Here is a 23,518-nt window from a genome sequence, read left to right as displayed (position 1 = left end):
GGAGGCTGAGATCTCCGTGCCGATTCAGGAACAAGGTTGGTTTCACGTTCTAGTGAGGTCTCAAACTATCGATAATTTAACAAGATTCCGCAGGACAGATTATAGAGGTGATCCTGTTACACGTCAGCAAATGTTAGAGATCATTGCTGATATCAAATATGTACTCATTAGGGCCCAATACCATACAGAACAAATTGAGGGGAGGTACGTATTATTTTCATCAAAATATGTTAAGAAATAACAATATTGATAAATTATTGTTTCTTATAGTTTAAAAACGGCTGTTTTACCAATTGGTGAAATATCAATGGAGAATGGTAAAAGGAGCGTTGTTGAGAATTGTTCATGCCCAATTGGATATATAGGTCTCTCTTGTGAATCATGTGACTGGGGATATGTCAAAGTTCAAATAAACTCCTCGGACCATCAGAATCATCATAAATGCATAAAATGTGATTGTAACAATCATGCCGGCTCTTGTGATCTTATAATGGGCGAATGCGGTGTAAGTCCATTTTATCTTTTTAAAATTTCTTTGTTATTACATTAAAAAAAAATAATATACATTATGAACAAATAATACTTTTTATATTTCAATTTAATTTATTAAAGTTTTACATATTATAAAATTGTAATTACCAATATAAAATAATATATAGAAATCATGCCTATTTAAATATTATAAATGAATTAATAATATATTGAATAATATTACGTCTTCGTCTTATATTACAATAGTTAACATATATCGCAAGAAATGCCTTATCTTTAGCTTGTTTTTATCATAAATTTTGGAAAAATGTATTTCTATCTAATATCCATATATTCTATAGAATAACCAATATAATAACATTAAGAATAGTTTGCAGTTTGCAATTTATCCTAATAACATTCCAAACAATGATACTTTAATCTTTATCTAATTACAATTTATAATATTATGTAAATTAATGAGAGATATACTATAAATATTTACATTAGAAATGTGTTTACGAATTTTAGATATGTGAGCACTACACCATTGGACCAAAATGCGATCGTTGTATTGCCGGTTACTATGGTGACGCCACTAAAGGAACGCCTGGTGATTGTTTAAAGTGCGCTTGTCCATTGGATATTTCTTCAAATAACTTTAGCCCGAATTGTCAGATTGATAATTCTTATAATTTGCAAAACAATTATGTATGCACACAATGTCCTTCGGGATATACTGGCGATCATTGTGAAATGTATATAAAATTAGTATCATTGATTAATTATTTCCTAAAATTAATAATTGAAAATTATTTATAATGAATTTCTATATTATTTGTAGGTGCGATGTGGGTTTTTTTGGAAATCCCCTTATTCCGGGAAAAACATGTGAGCCTTGTCTATGTTATGGAGGACCCTGTAATCAAGAAACTGGTCAATGTCTAGAATGTCGAGGGAATACAGAAGGTTGGAAGTGTGAAAAATGCAAAGAAGCTTACTTTGGTAATCCGGCAGAGCTAAATTGCATGCGTAAGTATTTATATTTAAATGTTTCCATAAATTATATTTTATAATTGTAATACTAAATAAGTGTCGAGGATATATTTTTTATGAAAATTTATTTAATATTCGAGCAATATGTAGTTATAAAGCGACATATAGCTATAATGGTTTCATAAAATCTATCGATACAACAATAATAGTAAAGTATTACAATTATGGCATTAACTTTCACCTGTCAAATAAAATATAATATTAATGTATATTTTACTTTTATAATTACTTATAAATTCTTCATATAATAAAATAACTATCAAGTTTGTATTTATTTTGATTAACATTAATAGTGTACAATAGAAATGTTACATAACAAGCTATTACTATATTTGATAGTTACTCAAAGTAATGTATAATATAAAAGCATATAGGAAATTTATAATACATATATTTTTCACTTCATTAAAAAATAAAAATATATTAAACCATAAATCGCATTTTCTAGCAGTATAATATATATTACAGAAAAATACTATATAATTTAATCTTATAAATTCAATCACCTTCAAAGATTATCATCAATAATTAAAATAAAATTAATGAATAAAAGTTTATAAATATTATTTTTATTATTGTTGTAGTTGTATGAATAATCATTAAGAGATAAATATCTTTTATAAATATCGTTTTCAATAATTCTAAAATTTTTAATATTTAATTCAAATAAAATTATTTGAATGAGTTTTTATTTAATATTTTTAATAATGAACTAAGTAAATTTACTTAAATTATAACTTTTAGTCACTATGTTTTTATACTTTTGTTCTATACTTTAATGAAATGTATGTTATAAACACATAATGAAAAATAATAAAAACTTTAATGAATAGAAGCTGTTCAAAAATGAATGTTTTATTTTATGGCTCGAACTGCCATTTCAATAGTTCAGTGGATTAATCTCTCGCCATAGCGATTAAGAAGAAAGAAGGCACAAATGGAAAGGCTGAAAAGTATAATGTAGTATATTTGAGTTCAATTATTATTTATTCTACTTATGAATTATAATATTGTAGCGTTGTTGGTTGCTTCTATTGAGATAGAGAATTATTCTATTATAGTGCGAGTTCTTTCTTGTGTTCTTGATTGTCGGAGATTTCAATTGAAGTTCGTGCTGGTGCAAGTGACACTGATGTGAGATGCAATAAATAATAATAACAATTAATGTACGAGGTCTAGAATTACAATGAGCACTAAACTGAATTGATAGTAGAAAAATCCGTGAGCCAGATGTGTAGTGTCTTAATGGATGTTAAACGTACAGTGGCGCGGGGCGTGGCGCGCTGCTCTTTCAGTGATATCATTCCGTGGGTGATGCCATTTCGATATTGATTGTTTTTGTAGGTAGAAAGATGACCAGAGTGACCAAAATTGTTGGATGTATTGCTATCGAGATAGTCTAGGCATGGGTATTTCTTGGAGCGATGGTTCAGGAAGAGCCGTCAGCGGACCTCCTGTAAGGAAATGGCCAGGAGTGAGTGCGGTTAAATCTTCTGGATCGTCGCTGAGTGGTTATAAGGATCTGGAGTTCAGGATGGCTTCGATTTGAGCAAGCAGAGTAGTGAACTTCTCAAAGGTAGGCAAGGTGTCTCCAATGGTGCGTCTGAGGTGATGTTTCACTGATTTTACTACCGCTTCCCACTTACCCCTATATGGGGTGTTGAGGGTGGATTGAATTCCCAGTTAGTGTTGTCTTGCACCATAATACCTTCAATTTGTTGCTGTTCGTGGGTGCTTTGAATAAATTGCCTTTTTAGAGCAGCATCTGCATCTATGAAGGTAGTACCGCGATCAGATTGTGCTTGGAATCCCTTGGCGAGTAACGAATCTTCTGTATGCGGAAATGAAGCCGCCAGTTGTGTAATCGGAAACAAATTCTATGTGAACCGCTGAAGTGGCAAAACTAACGAAAGTGCAGATCCAGGCCTTATATATTTTCGCACCTCGACCCCTTTTTGTTTTCAACGACATAGGGCCGGAATAGTGCACGCCAGTGTGAGTGAATGGTCTGGCTGGTGTCACTATTGTGATTGGTAGTTGTCCCATTAGTTGTTTCGCGTGAATGGACCTTTGTCGTGCACACACACCGCAGCGCAGGATGTAAGATTTTATCGGGTACCTTCCGCCTATGATCCAATACTATTGGCGGATGTATGCCAATGTGATTTGAGTGCCTCCATATAGAGTTCGTTGGTGGGCATAATCAATGATGAGCGTTGTAAAGGTCGAGTGTCGGGGAAGAATGGCAGGGTGCTAGTTATCTTGCTTGATTTGGGCCTTGTTAAGTCCTCCACTGACTCTAATCACTTCTTGAGTATCGACATATGCTGTTAGTAGACTGAATGCGTTTGTTTTTGGCAGTTGATTTCTGCCCAGCAATGTCTTCAGTTCTTGCTGAAAGTATGCCTCCTGGGTCACCGTTACCCAATAAATTCTTGGCTTTTCTCTTCTATCTGTGGTCGTTTGGTCTTTTGAGCTATCCGTAGTCGCGTTATGCATAAGATGCAGAGTGCTGTGATTCGTAGGAGTTTCTGTAGATTTGAATATTTATGAATTAGATCCCACTTGTATTGTGGTTTGAAAGAGGTGATGACTAGTATTGTGAACGATCGCGCATCCTATTGGCATTGATTTTCATTCAAGGTTGGTTAACAAGGCCAGTATTTCGGTGTTGTCATCCACGGTGGTCCAGTTCACCAAAGGGAATGTTCTTGCAACTGGAAGGTAGAAATGCCTCGCGATGCGCAATCAGCTGGATTTGAAGTTCCAGTGACGTATTTCCACTGAGCGTTGGGAGTGAGCTTCTGAATAGAGGAAACCCCGTTACTTACAAATTCCTTCCATCTTGACGGATGGAAACTTATCCATGCTAATGTCACTGGGGAATCAGTCCCAAGATGGATTGCGTCAATCCAATCAGTGGTGTGGCAGATAGTATTGAACTTGATGACTGGGAATTTGAGGTGCTTGTCTCATATGGTCAAGATTTTTATATTCCATCATGAATTGTTGGTATTGTTGTTGATAATTGTCTGCCTATTAGAATTTTCTCACCAGGCTCTGTAAAATAGGACGCGCGGTTTCGTATGTGTCTCCGAGACCAATAGCGGGGGAAATAAACGGAATGAGTACTATGTATCTTCAACTCGATGTGCGTGAGTAATTGTTCTTGTAATGTTCCCAACACTCCTGCTCTTCTGGCGTGAGCTTAGGATTTTCGTTTGAGTGTATTTCCTCTAAGACCCAAAATTTTGTGAATAGTTCATGTAGTGTTTCCTCATCATCATGTCAGGATACATGAAATGCTGTGACCATTGAATATTGATTAGACGTTACTGGTCCCAACACAAGCCATCCAAAAATGGACAATTGAGTCATCGGTAAATGCGGAGAATCGGCGATGACTTGAGGCTTGATTATTTTTCTATACATATCAGCTCCCAGAATAATGTCTACTGCTCGAGGTACAAAATACTGGTGGTCTGCTCAAGGTATATCTTTCAGATGTTGCCAATCATGCACTGCTGGTTCGGAGGAAGGTATCACTTTGGTCAATGACTTGAGGATGTGAGCCTGTATTGTAATAATAGTTAGAATGTATCGAATAACGTGTTAATGACACGACATTTTGAGTTTTGGTCATGAGAATTCCCCCAATTCCATACACGTGGGTGGTGGAGTCCTTCTTTGGAATATGTAGATTTCGAACGAGGCTTTGGACTACGAACGAGAGTTTCGAGCCTGTATCAATCAGAAGTCGAGCTTGTCGAGTTATGTTATCTGATCGCAATTCTGCAATGGCGATGGCAATTAATGAACAGTTTGCATGACTGTTTTCATGCAAGTGACACTGATGTGAGATGCAGTAAATAATAATAACAATTAATATACGAGGTGTAGAATTACAATGAGCACTAAACTGAATTGATAGTAGAAAAACCCGTGAGCCAGATGTGTAGTGTCTTAATGGATGTTAAACGTACAATGGCGCGGCGCGTGACGCGCTACTCTTAAATATTCGCCACATAGTTTGCGATGTCCGTTAAGATTAAGAACCATTAAGATGTTGCTATGCGGAAGTATTGTCGCATTTTAGATGCTATGGAGTGGGAAGAATTCCTGGAATCGATCCCAATTTTAGATCTGGATTAAAAAACTGCTCAATTCCGAACAGAAGCCTTTGCAATAAGTTTCAACTTTAAAGCATTATGAATTACTCGAAATAAGTAAGAAACAAATTCTCTATACATAAATATAGAATTTAGAATGTTTTACTCAAACCATTTTTAATTTAAAATAATTGTAAATAAATTATTTTTTAAATATATACTAAATTTATAAAATAAAATTATTAAATGAATCAAAATGAATGGTAATTTAAATTTTATGCTTACGTTAATATTCGATCTAATAGCTATCATATGCACATACTCAGATTTAACTTATTTATATTAAAATTTATTAAAACTAAAAATTATAACAATATTTGAAATTTTGTGTACAATAATTAATTGAAGTCACTTTGCGATCATTAATTGCAATGGCAAAAGCGATTAACATAATGAATATTAGTTTTAAGTAATATTAGCCTATATAAAATTTAAGATTTTTTATCTATCTAAATTATTATATTCTATAAAGAATTTTTGTATATATCTAAAATACAGTTTCCCGCGAAATTAGAAGTATATGAAAATTTGAAATTTTTCCTGCAACTTCTATAAAAAATGTATTATGAATATTTATCATTTACGGTGAATAATTAATTTCTTTGTATAATGTAAACAAAATCTACTTAAATATCAAAAATTTAAAAATATAATTATATAGATCTATGTAATTCATTATTATAATAAATGTGTTGCTCAATAAATCTGTTGCCTTAAATCCATTAAAGTTTCATAAAATATTTCATGGATCTCCTAGCCTGCAATTGTAATCCTGTGGGTAGTACATCTAGAAACTGCGAACCTCGAACCGGCCAATGCTACTGTCTCCCAACGTTTGACAGTCGCGACTGTTCACTTTGCATCCAAGGTTACGGCAACGTTACAGCGGGCTGCGTTGAGTGTGATTGTAGTGTTGGTGCAGCCGACGGCCAATGCGATTCTATAACTGGACTTTGCGACTGCAGTCCTGGAACCATCGGAAATCGCTGTGATCAGTGCGATCTCGACCACTATGGCCTTTCCTCTGACGGCTGTTCCGGTAAGTCAGTTATACTCAATCAACCGTTCTTCCTTAATGTTTATGTATTTTAAGAAAGTTTTCACCAAGTTCTGCGTAGACATGCAAAGAGAACTAATTAATTGTTCATCTACTATATTCCAGAGGCCGACTGGGTTTCTAGAAACAAGGTCAATTTTAATACAATCTTTTCAATTTTTAACTGTTACCTAAATAAATGTTCAATTAGTAAAAATTGATTATTATAAAATTTAAATATTTTAAAAAATTATAAAACTTTTTAATTCAATTAATTATGTTATCTGTGGTCTGAAAAATAATTCTATAATTGGCTAAATATATTATAAGGAATTGTTTTTTTTTATATTGCTATAAAGAAAATCTATAGATCTCTATATTTCATAAATAATTTATATAATTTATATTACTTATTTCTATAATTATAATGTGATTAGAAAATATTTCATTATTTTATCTGTTTGTATATAGAACTACAAAACTTTTCAAGTTGTAAATAAAATGTAAATTTTAATTCTATACTATAAAAAAGTAATTGTTTTATATTAGCAAGATTAAATTTTTATTTATATTAATTATATTATTAGTTTCGTTAAAACATATTATAGTATTATTTCTCAAATTTATATCTAGATAATCGCATTATTAATCTTTACAAACTAATGAGAAAAGAATTTTCGAGCACCTAAAATTTATATACATTATTACCACTGTGGAAATCCAAAAAATCATATTAAACGATAACAATTTTTATCTTATATAATTATTAAAAAAACATTATCGAATACTGGAGTTGAAGCAATGTATTCTTCATTTAGTTAACTATAAATTAGAATAAGAAAAAGGTAAATTTATTTTATATACTGATTTATGTATAAATTTATATGTAATAAAAAACTACATTAAAATATTTTTATCTTGCTTTAAATATATAACTTTTTATAAGATTAGATTTACAATAAATTAAAAATAACAGTTCACTATTTATTTCTGACTAACACATATATAAAAACACAATTTTATAGACTTCTACTGTCCAGAAATTTTTACTATTTCAACATGATTTGATAATTCAACTATAGAAATAAATAACTATGGAATTCTTAATACAATTTTGTTATATCTGCAAATTTGAATTTCTAAATGTATAATTGAAATCTCTGAGATATAATACTACAGTTTATTATGAAATTATTATGTGGGATTATTACAATTTTTAAAAAATAATAATAACGATTAATTAAAAGCTAAGTTTGTATGATATTTAAACACCTATTTCGAGACCACCATTAGGTCGAATTATGTAATATTACTAATTAACCCTTTGTTATCTTTGAATATATATATATATATATATATATTTATTTATTTATTTATTTATTTATAGTTAAGCTAAAATAAGGAGATAAGTTTCCTTGTTATAAATAAAACAGAAAACTTTTTTATAGATATTTAACATTTAAAATTATCTCAGAAATAATTTTCTCTTTATTTTTTATTATATTTATTATTATTATAATATTACTATCCAAAACATACTAATTATTATTTTTGTTATTAAATTCCATTATAGATCATGAGCCAGGAATAAATAAATAGTTCTATTGAATTAAAAACCTTACATTTTGATGCAATTAGATATCCGTTTAGGTAAAATTGATAATAATGGGAAAGTGGTTATAAATACAAGTTTTCAAACATGTATTTGTATAAACAAATATTCATTTCAGGAGATATTTGATTGATTGGCATTTAGAATCTTGAATTTTCGACGTACTTTAATGTTGATTGATTAATTGAGTTTATTAAGATGTTTTATAAATTTAAGTTAATAACTTAACCTTAGAAACTATATAAATTTCTATTATTACTTCTATTTTATCAAGAGACATACAATTTTTGTCCTAAAACAATTGTTTAAACCAAAGAATAATAAAACCTGTAAGTAAATATGATTTAATTAAAATTACAAAATTAGTTAATATTTTACTTTAATTTAATTTTAAAGAACTGTTTACTTAATAATTGCTGATTCAAAATTAAACATAATTAATTCACAATATTTAATTACAATATGTGTCGATTTATTCATATATATTAATTTCTTAATTCTTCTTTTTATTTTATTTAATTCTATTATTAAATAGTTAACGAAATATAATCGATAGTATATCTGTTCAAAATAAATTATAATTGTTGTCAATTGCAAGTCATTCCTTTCTTAATCTAGATTATTTATGAAAATATTTCATACATATTGATAAAAGCATGTGTATAAATATTTTATAATTTATTGTTTGATTGTTAATATATATTTCAACTACAAATATTATTTAAAAAAATGAACTGTAAAAAATTTTTTCATATTTTACATGTATTTGAAAATTATCCAAAAAAATAAATGTCAACGTATATTTATATACTTTTAAATATGTATATTTCTAAGGTTACATATAATTGTAAATTTAAATTTATTAAAATTAAAAATTACTTTTCGTACATTCATTTTGTTATTTATTTTTATTTTTTACGTATATTAACCAAGTTTATATTAATTTTATATTTAAAAATACAAAAAGGAATTTGTTTTACATTATTCAATATATTTGTAAAATATAGTTAATGAATGGATCTAAACAAACTTATAAGAATGTATTAATATTTTATTAGACAACGTAAGAAACTTATCTTATATGTTTGAAACTTCTTAAAACTAATTGATATAATGTTGTAATAATACATTTAGAAGGCTTTAATAAACTTTATTTGACTTTAATTTTGGTACACAACAATTTTTTAACTAATTGTATTATTCTTTTTTTAAATATAGGGTAAGACCAATAATCTAATATTATAAGTAATAATATTTTTAAGAATGAATTTTCCAAATAATTCATAATAACGTTTTACAAATCCACATTCATAGATATTAAATATATATGTTATATGATATAGTCTATATTATTCAGTTGAAACTATCTTATGTTCCTTTGCAAATATATAACGTTTAAGATCTTATCTTCTTTCTTATTTTTCTATTATTTTTTAGTAACATGCAATATAGGCCTAATACTAGTAAATATAAAAAAATGGAAATGCAAAAAAGGTCAAGAGATGAAATCCTGAAAAAATTATAGAGTATCTTGGAATTTGCTTGGAAAATATAGAGAAAATAAAAGGTGAGTTCTTGTACATCGAAATAATAAAAATTAATGTCAATTCTAATTAATGTCTGTACCGCATCTAAAAATATATATTTAAAAAAACATTATATTTGTACCAAAAATATTACACTTAAAAAAAAACTTTCAGTTAAGACAACTTCCTATCACTTAGCTTATCTATCATCATATACTTTTAAAGAAATAGTTTAATCTTAAATTATATAAATTCATTTTATAATATTATAAAATTTAATTTAATAAAGTATAAATATAAATATTATCTAAAAAATTAAAAAATTGAACTAATAGTATAAAAATAAAAAATAAATAAACAAACATAATTTTATGAAATATAACTTTTAAAATCACTATAAATTTTAATAAACTATGTTATTAGCTCTAATTTATATTTTGCATTTTCAAATGTAGTTCAAATATATTTCGTAATATAGTTATTCATAAATTTTGTCACAAACTTTTAACTTGTTTTCAAATTATCAAAGTTAGCTATTAAATTATATAAAGCATGTTTTTTTATTTTCTATTTTATTAACTCTTACTGTACAGTCACGCATAAGATTTAATAAATGGAAATAAATAAATGAATAAATTTCTGTTTGTGTTCACCTTTTAGATGTTACATATCCCTTACAATTGTTTAAGCAATAATTTTATTTTATGATATTAGAATACATAAGCAACATCTCAATTTATGCACACCTATAACCACCTGATACATTTTTAATTAATTTTATATGTACATACATGAAAATGCACATACAGAACAAACTTTTGTCTTTAAATAGATGTCGATAATATAAAGGCTCGAAGGCTCTATCATACCCAATATGCATTAACTTTTTTACATGATCAAATCACATCCTGATCTTGTATCTCAACTATAAGCTTTATTTGATCTTTTCATTCTCTTTCTCCCTGTAACTGTCTAATACTATATATATTTACAAACAAATTTTTTATAATTTTTTTTGTTTAAAACTAAATTTAAAGAATAAGAAATAATTTAAAATTTATGAAAAATTATATAAATAGAAATACAATCGAAATAAATAATTAATTACGAATATTTATATTAATAATTATGTAATGATTAATTAATATTATTTTTCTAATTAACTATTTCTATAACTTATTTTGCAAAATTTACAAAAACATTGAATGACATATATAATTTAACCAATTCAATGAGTATTATTCTTATTAGTAATTTAATTAATTAATTTGATTTATATTTAAAGAAAAATTTAATTTATTATCTAAATATATATATATATTTAAATATATATTTAAATATTTATATATATAATTAAAGAATGATAAATTATACTTAGAAGTAATAATTACATAATTATAATTTTCAAATTAGTACGAATGTAACTAATAATTATAGGAATTACATTTCAACATCTTGTAAAATACTAGAAACATATGTTCATTAAAAAATGTATTAAAATAACTTTACGAAATACTAAATCTTATTTAACATTTATGCATTATATAATTACACATAAGTAACAAAAATTTAATTATTTTATTGATTTATTTTTATATATAAATTTGTAATAGCTTCAATATTTTTAATATAATATAATATATTTGCATTTGATTATATATAAATCAATATCTTTTGATTCTAGTAAAAAACATTAAAACAAATATTAAAAATTACTATATGAACTTCTATAATTTTTGCTTGCAAAATTTGTTAGTTAAATTAATAAATACAAATTTCACAATAATCTTTAAATTTCCATCTATAATCAAATTCTATTTTCTTTTTAATCAAGTGTTTTAGAATAAAGCATAACGTTTGTAAATATTCTTGTAAACTGAAATAAATACAACGTATAAAATATTTAATCGACTCATTTAATTCTTTAAGAAAAATATTTTTAATGTTTATAATAATTATTGTTTTCATTATAAAAATTATAAAACAAATTATTTTATTTTTTTACATATGTTTATTATTTTAAAACGACAAATTAGAACACCAAATCTAAATTACAATGGATTAAATGATACTTTTATAAAAAAAAACTTCTGATATTAAATATTTCAAATTTTGATGTGAATATTTGAAATTATATGTACTCAGTTACTTTATATTAACCATTGTCTGTTTAACTATGTAATTACAAATAAGAATTTGTTCATAAATATATCGATTTATATAATATGTAATTTGGAAAATAATGAAAATAAAATTTTTAAAATGAAAATACTTTTTTTGGATTATTGGAATTTATCTTTAACCGAATAAAACTTGCAAACAATTTTATTATAATATATATTTTATATTATTATATATGATAATATATATTATAAATGAAAATAACACTAGTTAACTTGCAACAAAAATTGTATCATTAATAGTATTATTATTGAAATTACTTATTATTATATTATACCTGAAAAATCAGTATAAATATTGTTATAAGCTTCACGGTCTTATTCCAATTTAAAAATATTACATATTTTTATAAAAAAAATAATCTTAAAACCTCCAGAAAACATTTTTCCTGTGTTTTCTGATTGATTTTTTGTTCTATTGTTTGTGAAAATTTTCATGGGTATACTCTTATACAGTACGAAATTCAAAAACTGAATTATTTATCATAATATTTCGAATTTTATACAACACAATTATGTATAACATTTTGAAACAAAGCAATAGTCATATAGGATATCTCAGATATTAAAGCTCAATATTACTGAAATAGAGATTAAACGAAGTATACAGAAATTTTAAAAATACATTGAATTTGTAATATATAATATTCGTCTTTTATTAAATGAACAAAAATCGTATCCCATGCAATAAAAATGATTTTATGTTAGAAAACTACAGGTAATTAATAACAGTAATATTATAATTAATAGTGATCTTTTCCAACTATTGAAAACTAAATGCTTCTTTTAACCGTATTTTATGAAATTCTTTGAATTTAAATTTATATAAGTATTGCAAGTATTTTAAAAGTTTTAATATATCTGTAAATTTGATTATATGTAAATATTATAAAATCATATTAATTAATTATAATATATTAATCATGACGATTTTATTCTATAGGCCTAAAGTTTATTTTGAATTACATTATCTAAATGTGGTTAATAGGAATAATACCTTCATAATTAAAGTATTCTAAAATATTTTATATTAATACTTTTAATAGTTTATAATGAGAACAAATAATATTTAAATAAATAAAAATATATTTTATTTAATTACATCTACGTAAAATACTACTGTGTGTTTGAACTTTATAGAATTTTTCAATATTATATTTTATATATTAATAAGTGAAATACTTAATTAATTTTAGTATTCATGATTAAAACTTAAATTTTTTTTATATTCTAAATATTAATTAGAATTAATGGATATATGTGTACATTTTCAACATATTAGACTGAAGTTTGTATAACTATCATTTTTAAACATTTCTTTTATTCAATAGCTACTGAATGTATTAAATATTGATTGTCATAAATATCTTCATTCTATATTTGATTTTAATGTATTGACGAAAAAGAATAAAATTTATCAATCATACTTTAGTATTAATGAAAATAAAAACATGAATGAATCTTTAAATTCAACAGTAAATTTTGATGAACTGTAAATCAAATTATTTGGAGATAATAAAATATGATTTTTAAAATCCTTAAAAAACTTCCCATTTTATATAAAGGAATCTTACAATTAGAAGAAGTATTGTAATCATGCCAATTTATAGATAAATTAAAAGATAAATGTTGCTGGCTTTATTGTTATTAAAAAATAAGAAATATTCATAAATTTCTATAATAATTATCATCACTGTTTTGTATAATATAATTGGTTCCTGTCACGTTTTTAACAATTTATTTAGATTTTATGATTAATTTCTATTTTTTTTTCATCAATAATCAGTGTTTATATTTAATTATTATAAATACCTAATATTTTAAGTTTTCATCCTCTAATATGTAAATATGGTTTTGAGAATTTGGAATTCAAACTATTTTTTGTACATAATATATTTAAAACAATTTTTATGAGAGTTTAATTTTACTATTTTTTGAAAGCAGAAGATATTGTTTATTCGTGGCTATAAAATTTTCAAGTTTTGTATATGACTTTGATTCGATTTTTGTACTGTATATATATAATATTTTATTAATCAAACAGGATTAATATAAAATATAAACCTTAAATTAAAAAAAAACTTCGTGTTATTTCTTTCTTCTAGCTAGTGTATTAATTTTAATATAAGACATAATAAAGTATAGATAATAAATATATAAATATGTTATTTTTAATATAATTAAAAAATAAAAATTAGTTTCAAACAAAATTTATTTATTCTATATTTAATTCCATACGTACATCAAATTGATGCTTATTAGATTAATATATAAGAAATAAAAATATCAGTTTTCCCTTATTATAATTATTCATACAAATAGTGATTCTTGTGACTTAAGTATTACTTTATATTTGCAGTTTACTTCTTATAATTATTATTATAATATAAACATGATTTGATTAAAGTAATTATTTTATTTTTATAATAAATTCTTCTGAGACTGTGATAATTTCTTGAAGTTTATTACTTATGGCAATAATTATATTAGCTATTTCATAAAAAAAATTTCTGAAACAATTAATTACTACTATGTTACTTTTATTACAATAAATTTAATAATATTGATAAGTACAAAAATCGAAATACTTTTCACTCTTAGAATTTTCATCGGGTTTGGAACGGAAAATATTTCTAAATGGTTTGAAAATTTTCTTTTACATATTATTATGTTTTTGCATTGAAGCAAAATCTTAAGAATAACTCATATTTACATAAGTTCTCCCTTACATTTCATGCAAAAACCGTTCTGATAGATAACTAATAATATTATTTTTAATTTATTCGAATATTTACAGAAGTTCGATTAAAGCATATATAACAATAATTAAAGATTTATAAATATATACGCAATGAAATAATATTTTAATGGACGATAGGTTTAAAAAATTATACAGAAGCATTTTATTACTGTGTATACAATTAAGAATTTTAAATTAACTCTATTTTATATGACTGACTAAGATAAAGGTAAATAAAAATTTAATAATTATTCGATTCATTTTATAAAAAATGGATATTAAAAATAATTATTCTATTTTATAAATATATAAATTTTTGATTATTAAATAAAGTATATACAACAATAAAACTATGAAAACTTTTATATTTGTAATTTAAAAGTGGATGGAAAAAGTTAAAATTAAATTTATTTAAATTTCAATCTATATAAAATGATATTTATATTGTATTCAATAAAATATAATCCTTATTAGTTGAAAATTTAATCAGTTAATGTAATAGTAATTAATTGTCAAAAAAATAAAAAAAAAGTCATATTTAATTAGTTAGTCTTATACATTATACCTGTAGTATGAATCATAGATGATTTTCAAAAATCAAAAATTAAAATATGTTTCATTAATCAATAAGATCTAGAATTGACTGCATAAGTTATTCTGTAATCATATTAACTATGATTTGAATATTAATTTCAAAATATATATCTATTTAAAATTCATAGTGATTACCATTAAAAACTAACAAATATTCCCTATAGTATCTATTTTAATAAATAGGTCTTTTACGGCATTGAATTTGATGACGTCGCTTATTAATAATCGATAGAAAAGCCTTATCACAGCTTTCGCATCTTATAATTTCTGCATGTCTTCTAATATGTTTCAAGTAAAGAGTCATTTTATAAAATCTAGTATAACAATATCCACATTCATACAATTTGGGTTTAACAAATTGAAACCCACCAGGATCTTGAAATTCTGGTTGTTTAGCGGGATTTAAGAAAGTTCCGAGAATAGGTTTATTATTTGAATACATTGGTAAAATTGGACCCTCCTGGTACTTATTCCTTTTACGTTTGTTGATTGGAGTAAACGAAAAGCCACGGAAACGTAAACATTTTGGCAATCGTTGGCCTTTCAAAGTATTAACCAATGTATCAGTAATTTGCCTAAGTGACTTAGAGGATGGTACACTATTTTCCAGGGTGCTTTTTACCGAATTTTTAATACTGGACATTATGCTTTTTAATTTACTACTGTTTGCTGTGACTGACTTACTTATGTAAAACCGAATGGCTCCGCAAAATTTTTTTGATTTTTTTAACATAAAACGCAATGTAAGCCGTGACTTTGACTCTTCTATAGATAGATCAGGAGAGGTTATAATTTGAGAAGTTGTAAATGTAGATATAGATAGATCTTCAGGCTTAGAATTCAATATATCTTGAAAATTACGAATTGTATTTTTTTTTACAAAATTTTGATTGGAAGTAGATGATGAATGTTGACGTTTATAAATTGATACATTATTCATAAAAGTATTTCTTGGTGCATTTAAAAAATTTGGTATGCCTACTCGCAATTTTAAATTTGATGGTACAGTCGTATCTTGAGTTATAGCCGTCGATAAATCTAACGGATGCACTATTAGGTTACAATTAGAATCATTCTGTATCTTGTTCTGAAATTACAACATTTTCATAATTAAAAAATATTTCATTCGAATATAAATGAGGGACATGCATTATAATTAATATATATGTATGTCAATTAAGCACATAAATAAATTTTATCTAATTATTTAACTATATATTATTGAAGGCAGAACATAATATAAACTATATTTTTATATTACTAAATATTAAACATACTATTTAAAAATATGTATAATTATGTATATATATTTTAAATAATAATTTAATTATAATTATATAAATAATAAAATACAAAATCAAAAATATAATATTAAGACAAATATTTTATTATTTAAAATATAATATGTATCTATACATATATACATTGGTAAAATTAAATTACAGTATTTATTTATATTTTATTGAATCTTTCTTGTTTGAACTAAACTGTAAATTTAAAAGAATTATTGATATCAATAATTTGTAAAATTATATATAATTCAATATGTTTTAATTTCCAAATATAAGTGCAATAACACCTTAATAAAATATATAAACTTAATAATGATTATATTCTGCTCTACTAACAATTATATTTAATAAAATAAAATTCTAATTTACTTAATACATAATCAAATTACATTAAACATATTTATATACTAAAAGGGATTTTATAAAATAATCTTACTGTTACATTTAGTAACATACAAACAAATGGATATAATTATGTAAAATAATTAAAAGAAATATTTCAATATATTGAATATTCTTTAATATTCAATTCGTAATCATTTTAATCACATACAAATACGAGAAGCTTTATTATTGATTAATTTATAAGTAGAAAAACGTATTTATTTCAATTATAATAATTATTTTAAAAAAAATTTTATTAATTCAGCAATGATGAAATGAAATTATACTCGTAGACTTCCGAAATAGTTATATAACAATAATTTAATAAATATTAGTTTATATAAATTGACTTGTGATATTTCAAAAGTACTAACTCATACTTTTTTTCTAGAATATTTTATAAAATTTATTAATACGATAATTTTTTTATCAATTCACACGTACACACTCAAACACATACATATATATTTATTTATTAATTTCTATGTGTTACTATAAAATTTTAAATAAGTTTTATTATTTACGAAAATGTATAATAAATTTTCTTAAAAATTTTACTATTTTTACACAATACAGTTCACTTCCTGGAATTATAGTATAATTTGAGATTTATATTTGTTACATATACATATTACAACTATTTATAGTATTGTATCTTTCTACATTTTTTCTCTATTACGTAAATTTTCTCTAAACATGAAAAAAGTAAATTTTAATTTAATTATTAAATTATAATTTATAACTATTAAAATCTGAGCTTTTGAATTAATAAAAATAATAATGATTAAATTTAATCATATACTCAAATAATGCATTAAGATTAGAACAAAAGATATATCAAAGAAGTATTATGTCTTTTTTTTATGTAATATATCAATTATCACTTGTAAACATAATGAAACTGCATTTATTGCCGAAAAGGTAGTTAATTATAAGCGAAAAGTACTTACCTCGGAATAGTTAAACTCCGAATTTAAGTTTTTTGAAGAATTAGTTGACATAATCGAACTTTTAAACGTACATATATCTTCTTTATTTCATTTATTGAATACTCAAAAAAGTATTTCTTAATGCAAATAATTGGAAGTACACTTTAAATATAAATCTACGGCTATTGGCATATAATCGTTGGACAAATGTTATTTAATAGCCTGCAGTTCAAAGTCCACGCTGTCCAATACCACATGCTCCATCGATCTGCGTTACGTCCCATTGGCTCTTCTTTATGATCTATACAAATAGTGTCGCTGTTCTTTTTCTATACATCGCATAAAATTTAAAGTAAAGGAACTTACAATGAGATACTGGTTAAACACACAGCACGAACCGATCGAATATGCGTAAAGCTACGCACTTTACAGTACGTAAAACTTTGAGTTTCTTGGAATCTCCCATGAATTACTGATTGAACGCTGGCAGTATAAAAGTTTGTACTTGTTAGGTGATTTCATATTATTTACGTAAATATTATGCTTTTAAACATTTCGACAAATCCAAATTTTTCTCATTTTGTATTTCTAAATAAAAATGTTTCTTGAAATATCGATTAAATAAGCTAATTAAAAGTTTGAATGAATAAAAACTAACAAAAACAAAAGTAAAATTTTAAGTCTAGAACGTAATATAAATAAAATTAATATAAATATAATTATAAATACCTTTCTAATATATGTAATTAAAATATGTAATCAATGTACTATTTACATATGGAATTAAATACATGTATAAATAATCGTACATGGTCGTTGACTATGCATATCTATATGTGATATATTTATTGCAATACTTTTAACAAATTATTTTCTATTTTTTATATTTATTATTCTCATAAGCCATATAAATCAAATAATATTTATTTATTATTTATATTCAAATCTAATTACAAACTATGCAATTAAATAAATTCATAGAAATATCTAAAAGTATATAAATTATTCTTTTTCCTTTTTTCATAACTTTTTAACTTCTCTTATTAACAAGTCGTTGCATTACACATATATTTTATTGTATAATCATAAATCGGATTTGTTTCATAATGAAAAAATAAAAAAAAAATACTAATAATAATATATAAATACATTAAAAAGAATCACTGTTTAACTACTCTTATAGATATAGATTATTAGAATACTCTTATAGAATAATTACATTAATTATAAATTTTTTACATTGTTAATTATTAATTATTACACACTATCTTAAAGTTAATTAAAAATTTCCATTTTATATATTTCATTCTTTTATTTACAATTGTATGAAAACCAATAAATACTAAAAATGTATAAAACATAACTGGAGCTAGATAAAAGAAATGTTGAGAGTTAAAATGCTTGTATAGATTGTGAAATGCTTAAAAATTCTAACTTTAATTGCTCTAAATATTTATTTATATATCAGATAAATCTGCTACTAATTCTTATTTTAGTTTTAAAATGATTACACCAATATAACACTCGATTGTTTCCATTATGTATATTTTTAGTGTATTGTAATTATATAATAAAAATATAATATATACAATATATAATATGAATTTATTTGATTTGGAACGAATTTGATTTTTTTTACTAGTATATTAAGTTTTATATAAAATCCTCGATATTCTGTATATCGGATATGATTTCTTAATTTATATTTTTATGTTAGAAAAACGTTTTGATTTTGAAACACAATATGCTCTATGATATAAGACTATGTATTCAACAAATGATATTTTTCAAACATCTGAACTATTAGTCAAGTTAATCAAGATCAATCAATGTCGTACGAAAAACTAATTAGTAATCTTTACATAACAAATCTGGTTGTTGGTTTACCTATAGCGGCGAATGTGAATATTTGTATATAATATTGCTATAAATTATTATAAATAAATTTATTATTATTATAAAGATACAATGATTAAATATATTTGAAGTAAATATTAAATAAATATTTCCAGAAATAATATGTATTGATTATTTGTTTACACAATGACAATTTAGACTCTTAAGAACTTTTGAAAAAAAAAGAAACAGAAACGAATTTTATTTAATTTTTTTAAAGTATAATGGCACATGTAAAGCTAGATTAATCTTTTTCATACTCAAAAGCCAAATGAGATAAGTCCATCTTTTTCTGGAAACCTTTTAATCATACTTTATTATAATTAATACCTAAAAGAAGTCTGATAAAAATTAATAATTATAATGAGTAGGAAAAAGGAAGAAATAAAATGAATTGATAGTAGCTTATCCGTCTCACAAATACAGAACCTCGAAAATAAAACACATTAATACGTCTGTTAATTTATGCGAATCGATAAAACTCTTACAGTTAACCGAATGTTCTAAAACATAAACATGATAGTGTTTATTGAAAAATTTTCAAATTTTGAAAATTTTATGAATTAATTTAACTAACTGAATATGTCTATAACTTTTTAGTAGGACCTCCAGGATCAACCGTTATGATATTATGTAAACCAAATTATCTGAAAAGTTTAATGCATATAATTACTATCTTCAAACAAATATTTCTTAACAATAATTCTGTATTATAATTACAAAAATATTTATATAATGTGTATACTTTACACAAAATTTTTTATAAGAAATTTTAAATATATACAATTATAATTATGAAGTAAAAATATGAAATAAATACATTAATTTTATTTTTAACTATTATTTTTAAAACAGCTAACCTTTAAAACAGATATCCAAAATTGTTATACAATATATATTTAACTATTTTACAATATTGAATAGACTAATGAATGTACAGAAGTAAATATAAAAAATAAATTTGGATATCAAAATTAATTTTATTTACTTTAATATGAATTACAGGATAAACAAGTTTGTTTTTCGCTTGAAAGAAATGAATATTTTAATATTAATTGCTAAATTTAAAGTTTAAAGGTTTTAATTTATAATTTTAATATATATATCAAAAATAAAATCAATATTGTACAAGATTAGATAATTGACTAATTATTAGATAATTGACCATTTGACATTGTCGCTTATGCTTCGGTACCGATTATTGAACTTATACATTATGAAATGAAGAATTTATTAATTATATAATCTTTTTTACTATTTTTGAATTTATAAAATTCTTATATTTAATGTAGTCAGTTCTTATTTATGAAAGTCAATGAAAAACGATATTATTTTTTAAAATTTCAGAACAATAATAATAGATTTACAAAAATTCATTTTCAATCTAGTAATATTAATTGTACGTTATTAATTAATATTTTACTGGCGCATCTTACCATATTTTGCTGTATATTAATAATAATTATTGTATGTTTAATTATCTGTATATGTATATCTTCGAAATACAATGACATAATATCCAGAAAGGAATAAAACGTAGTAAGGATTTTTATGCAGGAATCTTTGACAGTTTTCATATCACGAAGTATAAACGATGGTCGTACTAACGTAAAAGTTTAGAATTTTCATGATTTACAAAACTATCTAACTTTATCACAAAACGTACATTATAAAAAGAGTGAATGAAAGGAAAAATATAACTGAAAAATTATACATGCCCTTGTTATTAATATACATTATTATTTATATAAAATTTATATCCATTAACTGTTTTAATAGTTGTATTTTCTTATTTCAAATTAATTACTTTGATATTATTACTTTTAATTTATTTTAAAAAAAATTTTTGCCTGTGTGTTTCTTTGCATTTTGTATTATAATTTTATTGATATTTTAACATTATTATATAAGATAAATAATTAAAAATCATAGAAAAAATTACTTATTATATAAATTTTAATAAGACTTTCTATTGTTGATATTAACTACTTTTTTCTTATCAATTACAATATAGTCAAATAATTAAATATTTTTATAACCGTATATTTAGAAAATATTATATTATTTACTTATATATTACTTAATTTTACACTTAAATATAATGTCCATGTGAACTAAGTGGTGTAATTAGATTTTGTACATTATTCTAATAATGAATCAGTAAAATATATTACCTAATAACTACTAATACTATTTATTTTAATAATTTGTTGAATTAAAGCTTAAATCTTTAAATTTTTTATATTTAAACTATAAATAATTAGAAATAACTCTTTGTAATATATTTTAAATTATTCAATATAGATATTAATAAATTATTAAAGATAGATCATAATAAAATAATATTTTTGGTAAAGACCTAAAGAAAAGTGTAATTTGTAAAAAAATTAAAATCAAATTTTCAAAACAATAGTTAATATTCAAATTATAAATTAAATAATCTTGAGTTACTGATAAACTTTACCTAAATCGTTTTTATACAAAAGTACACGATATTATGACTTTTAAAACTCGTGATGATGTAATTCAATCACAATTCAATTATGAAAAAAAAAATTTAAGTATTAAAATACATATATATTTTATATGTTATAATAATTATTTAATATTTTTAATGCGATCCAATAAATTGTTTCTAAAGTTTCCATAAGTAACGCGATTGAAAGATAAATAAAATATAATACAACTTGCAGATTATGTATATACATTATTGTAGAATTAGATATAACCTTAAAATTAACAAAATAATATAATATTAACTGATAAATAAATATTTAATTCTATAATATTTCTTTTTAAAATAACATTTAAGTAAATATGTGAACAAATATTATTTTGTTACTGCTTAACAATGAATTATTTATACAGTTATAAATATTTGTAGTTAAAACATTATACAATTATAAAAAATTAGTTTATACAGTAATAATTATATTAATTTAGATTACGTTAGATTTATAGTTATATTTCTGATGATCTTTTAGTACTTTACTTTACCTCACTTTTGTGATACTCTACAAGAAATAATTTGTTTACTTTAGTACAAAATTAAAAACCTTAAAATTTACGGATAATGTAATATTTTAAAACTATATATAATAAACGTAAGGTTTATTAATATTAAATTATAAATTCTAACAATAGATAATAATTTACATATGCAGAAACGAAAAAATAAAATACAAAAGTAAATGATATGTAAATTATTATGTGCAGCAATTACATAAGAATTAATCCTCTTGATTGATATATCTGGCATCCAAAAAGGTGAACAAAATAATGTCTCATTAATTTTTTATTAACTTTGTTGCGTCTACATTTCTAGTAACTAATAATGTAAAATGTAACAAGGTAAAATGATGAGAATGTTTTTGCATTAATGCTTTAATTAAAATACACAGGTATTATTATGGTGCGTAAATTTAACGGTATGATCCTCTGATAATAGTGTATTCATAAATACATGCGAAATTCAAAATAGTTAAATTTCGGATTTAAGATGAAGTGAATCCTAATTCTATAAAATTCAAATATATGAAATCGAGAAAGAAATGAGCAAAGCCAATGGAAATAAGGTAACGACTTTTAAAGACAAATGCGTTAAAAATAGCGCAAATCGACTGAGTATGTGGA

The 23,518-nt window shown here is 23.6% G+C and overlaps 1 protein-coding gene across 1 annotated transcript in view; it reads left to right on the top strand.

Annotated features, from left to right (window-relative positions):
* The window catches only part of wb (wing blister), a 78,431-nt gene that overhangs the window by 34,418 nt on the left and 20,495 nt on the right, over positions 1-23,518 (top strand). Inside the window, exons 8-12 of the mRNA XM_011502869.1 lie at positions 5-204; positions 271-505; positions 1,003-1,229; positions 1,316-1,503; positions 6,454-6,735. Of these exons, the coding sequence (XP_011501171.1) occupies positions 5-204; positions 271-505; positions 1,003-1,229; positions 1,316-1,503; positions 6,454-6,735 (1,132 nt within the window). The remainder of the gene's footprint in view (positions 1-4; positions 205-270; positions 506-1,002; positions 1,230-1,315; positions 1,504-6,453; positions 6,736-23,518) is intronic.

The sequence above is a fragment of the Ceratosolen solmsi genome, unplaced genomic scaffold, assembly GCF_000503995.2.
Source record: "Ceratosolen solmsi marchali unplaced genomic scaffold, CerSol_1.0 scaffold15, whole genome shotgun sequence".
NCBI lineage: Eukaryota > Metazoa > Arthropoda > Insecta > Hymenoptera > Agaonidae > Ceratosolen > Ceratosolen solmsi.
The sequence above is the reverse complement of the archived record's forward strand: the minus strand, read 5'-3'. Positions and strand labels throughout refer to the sequence as shown.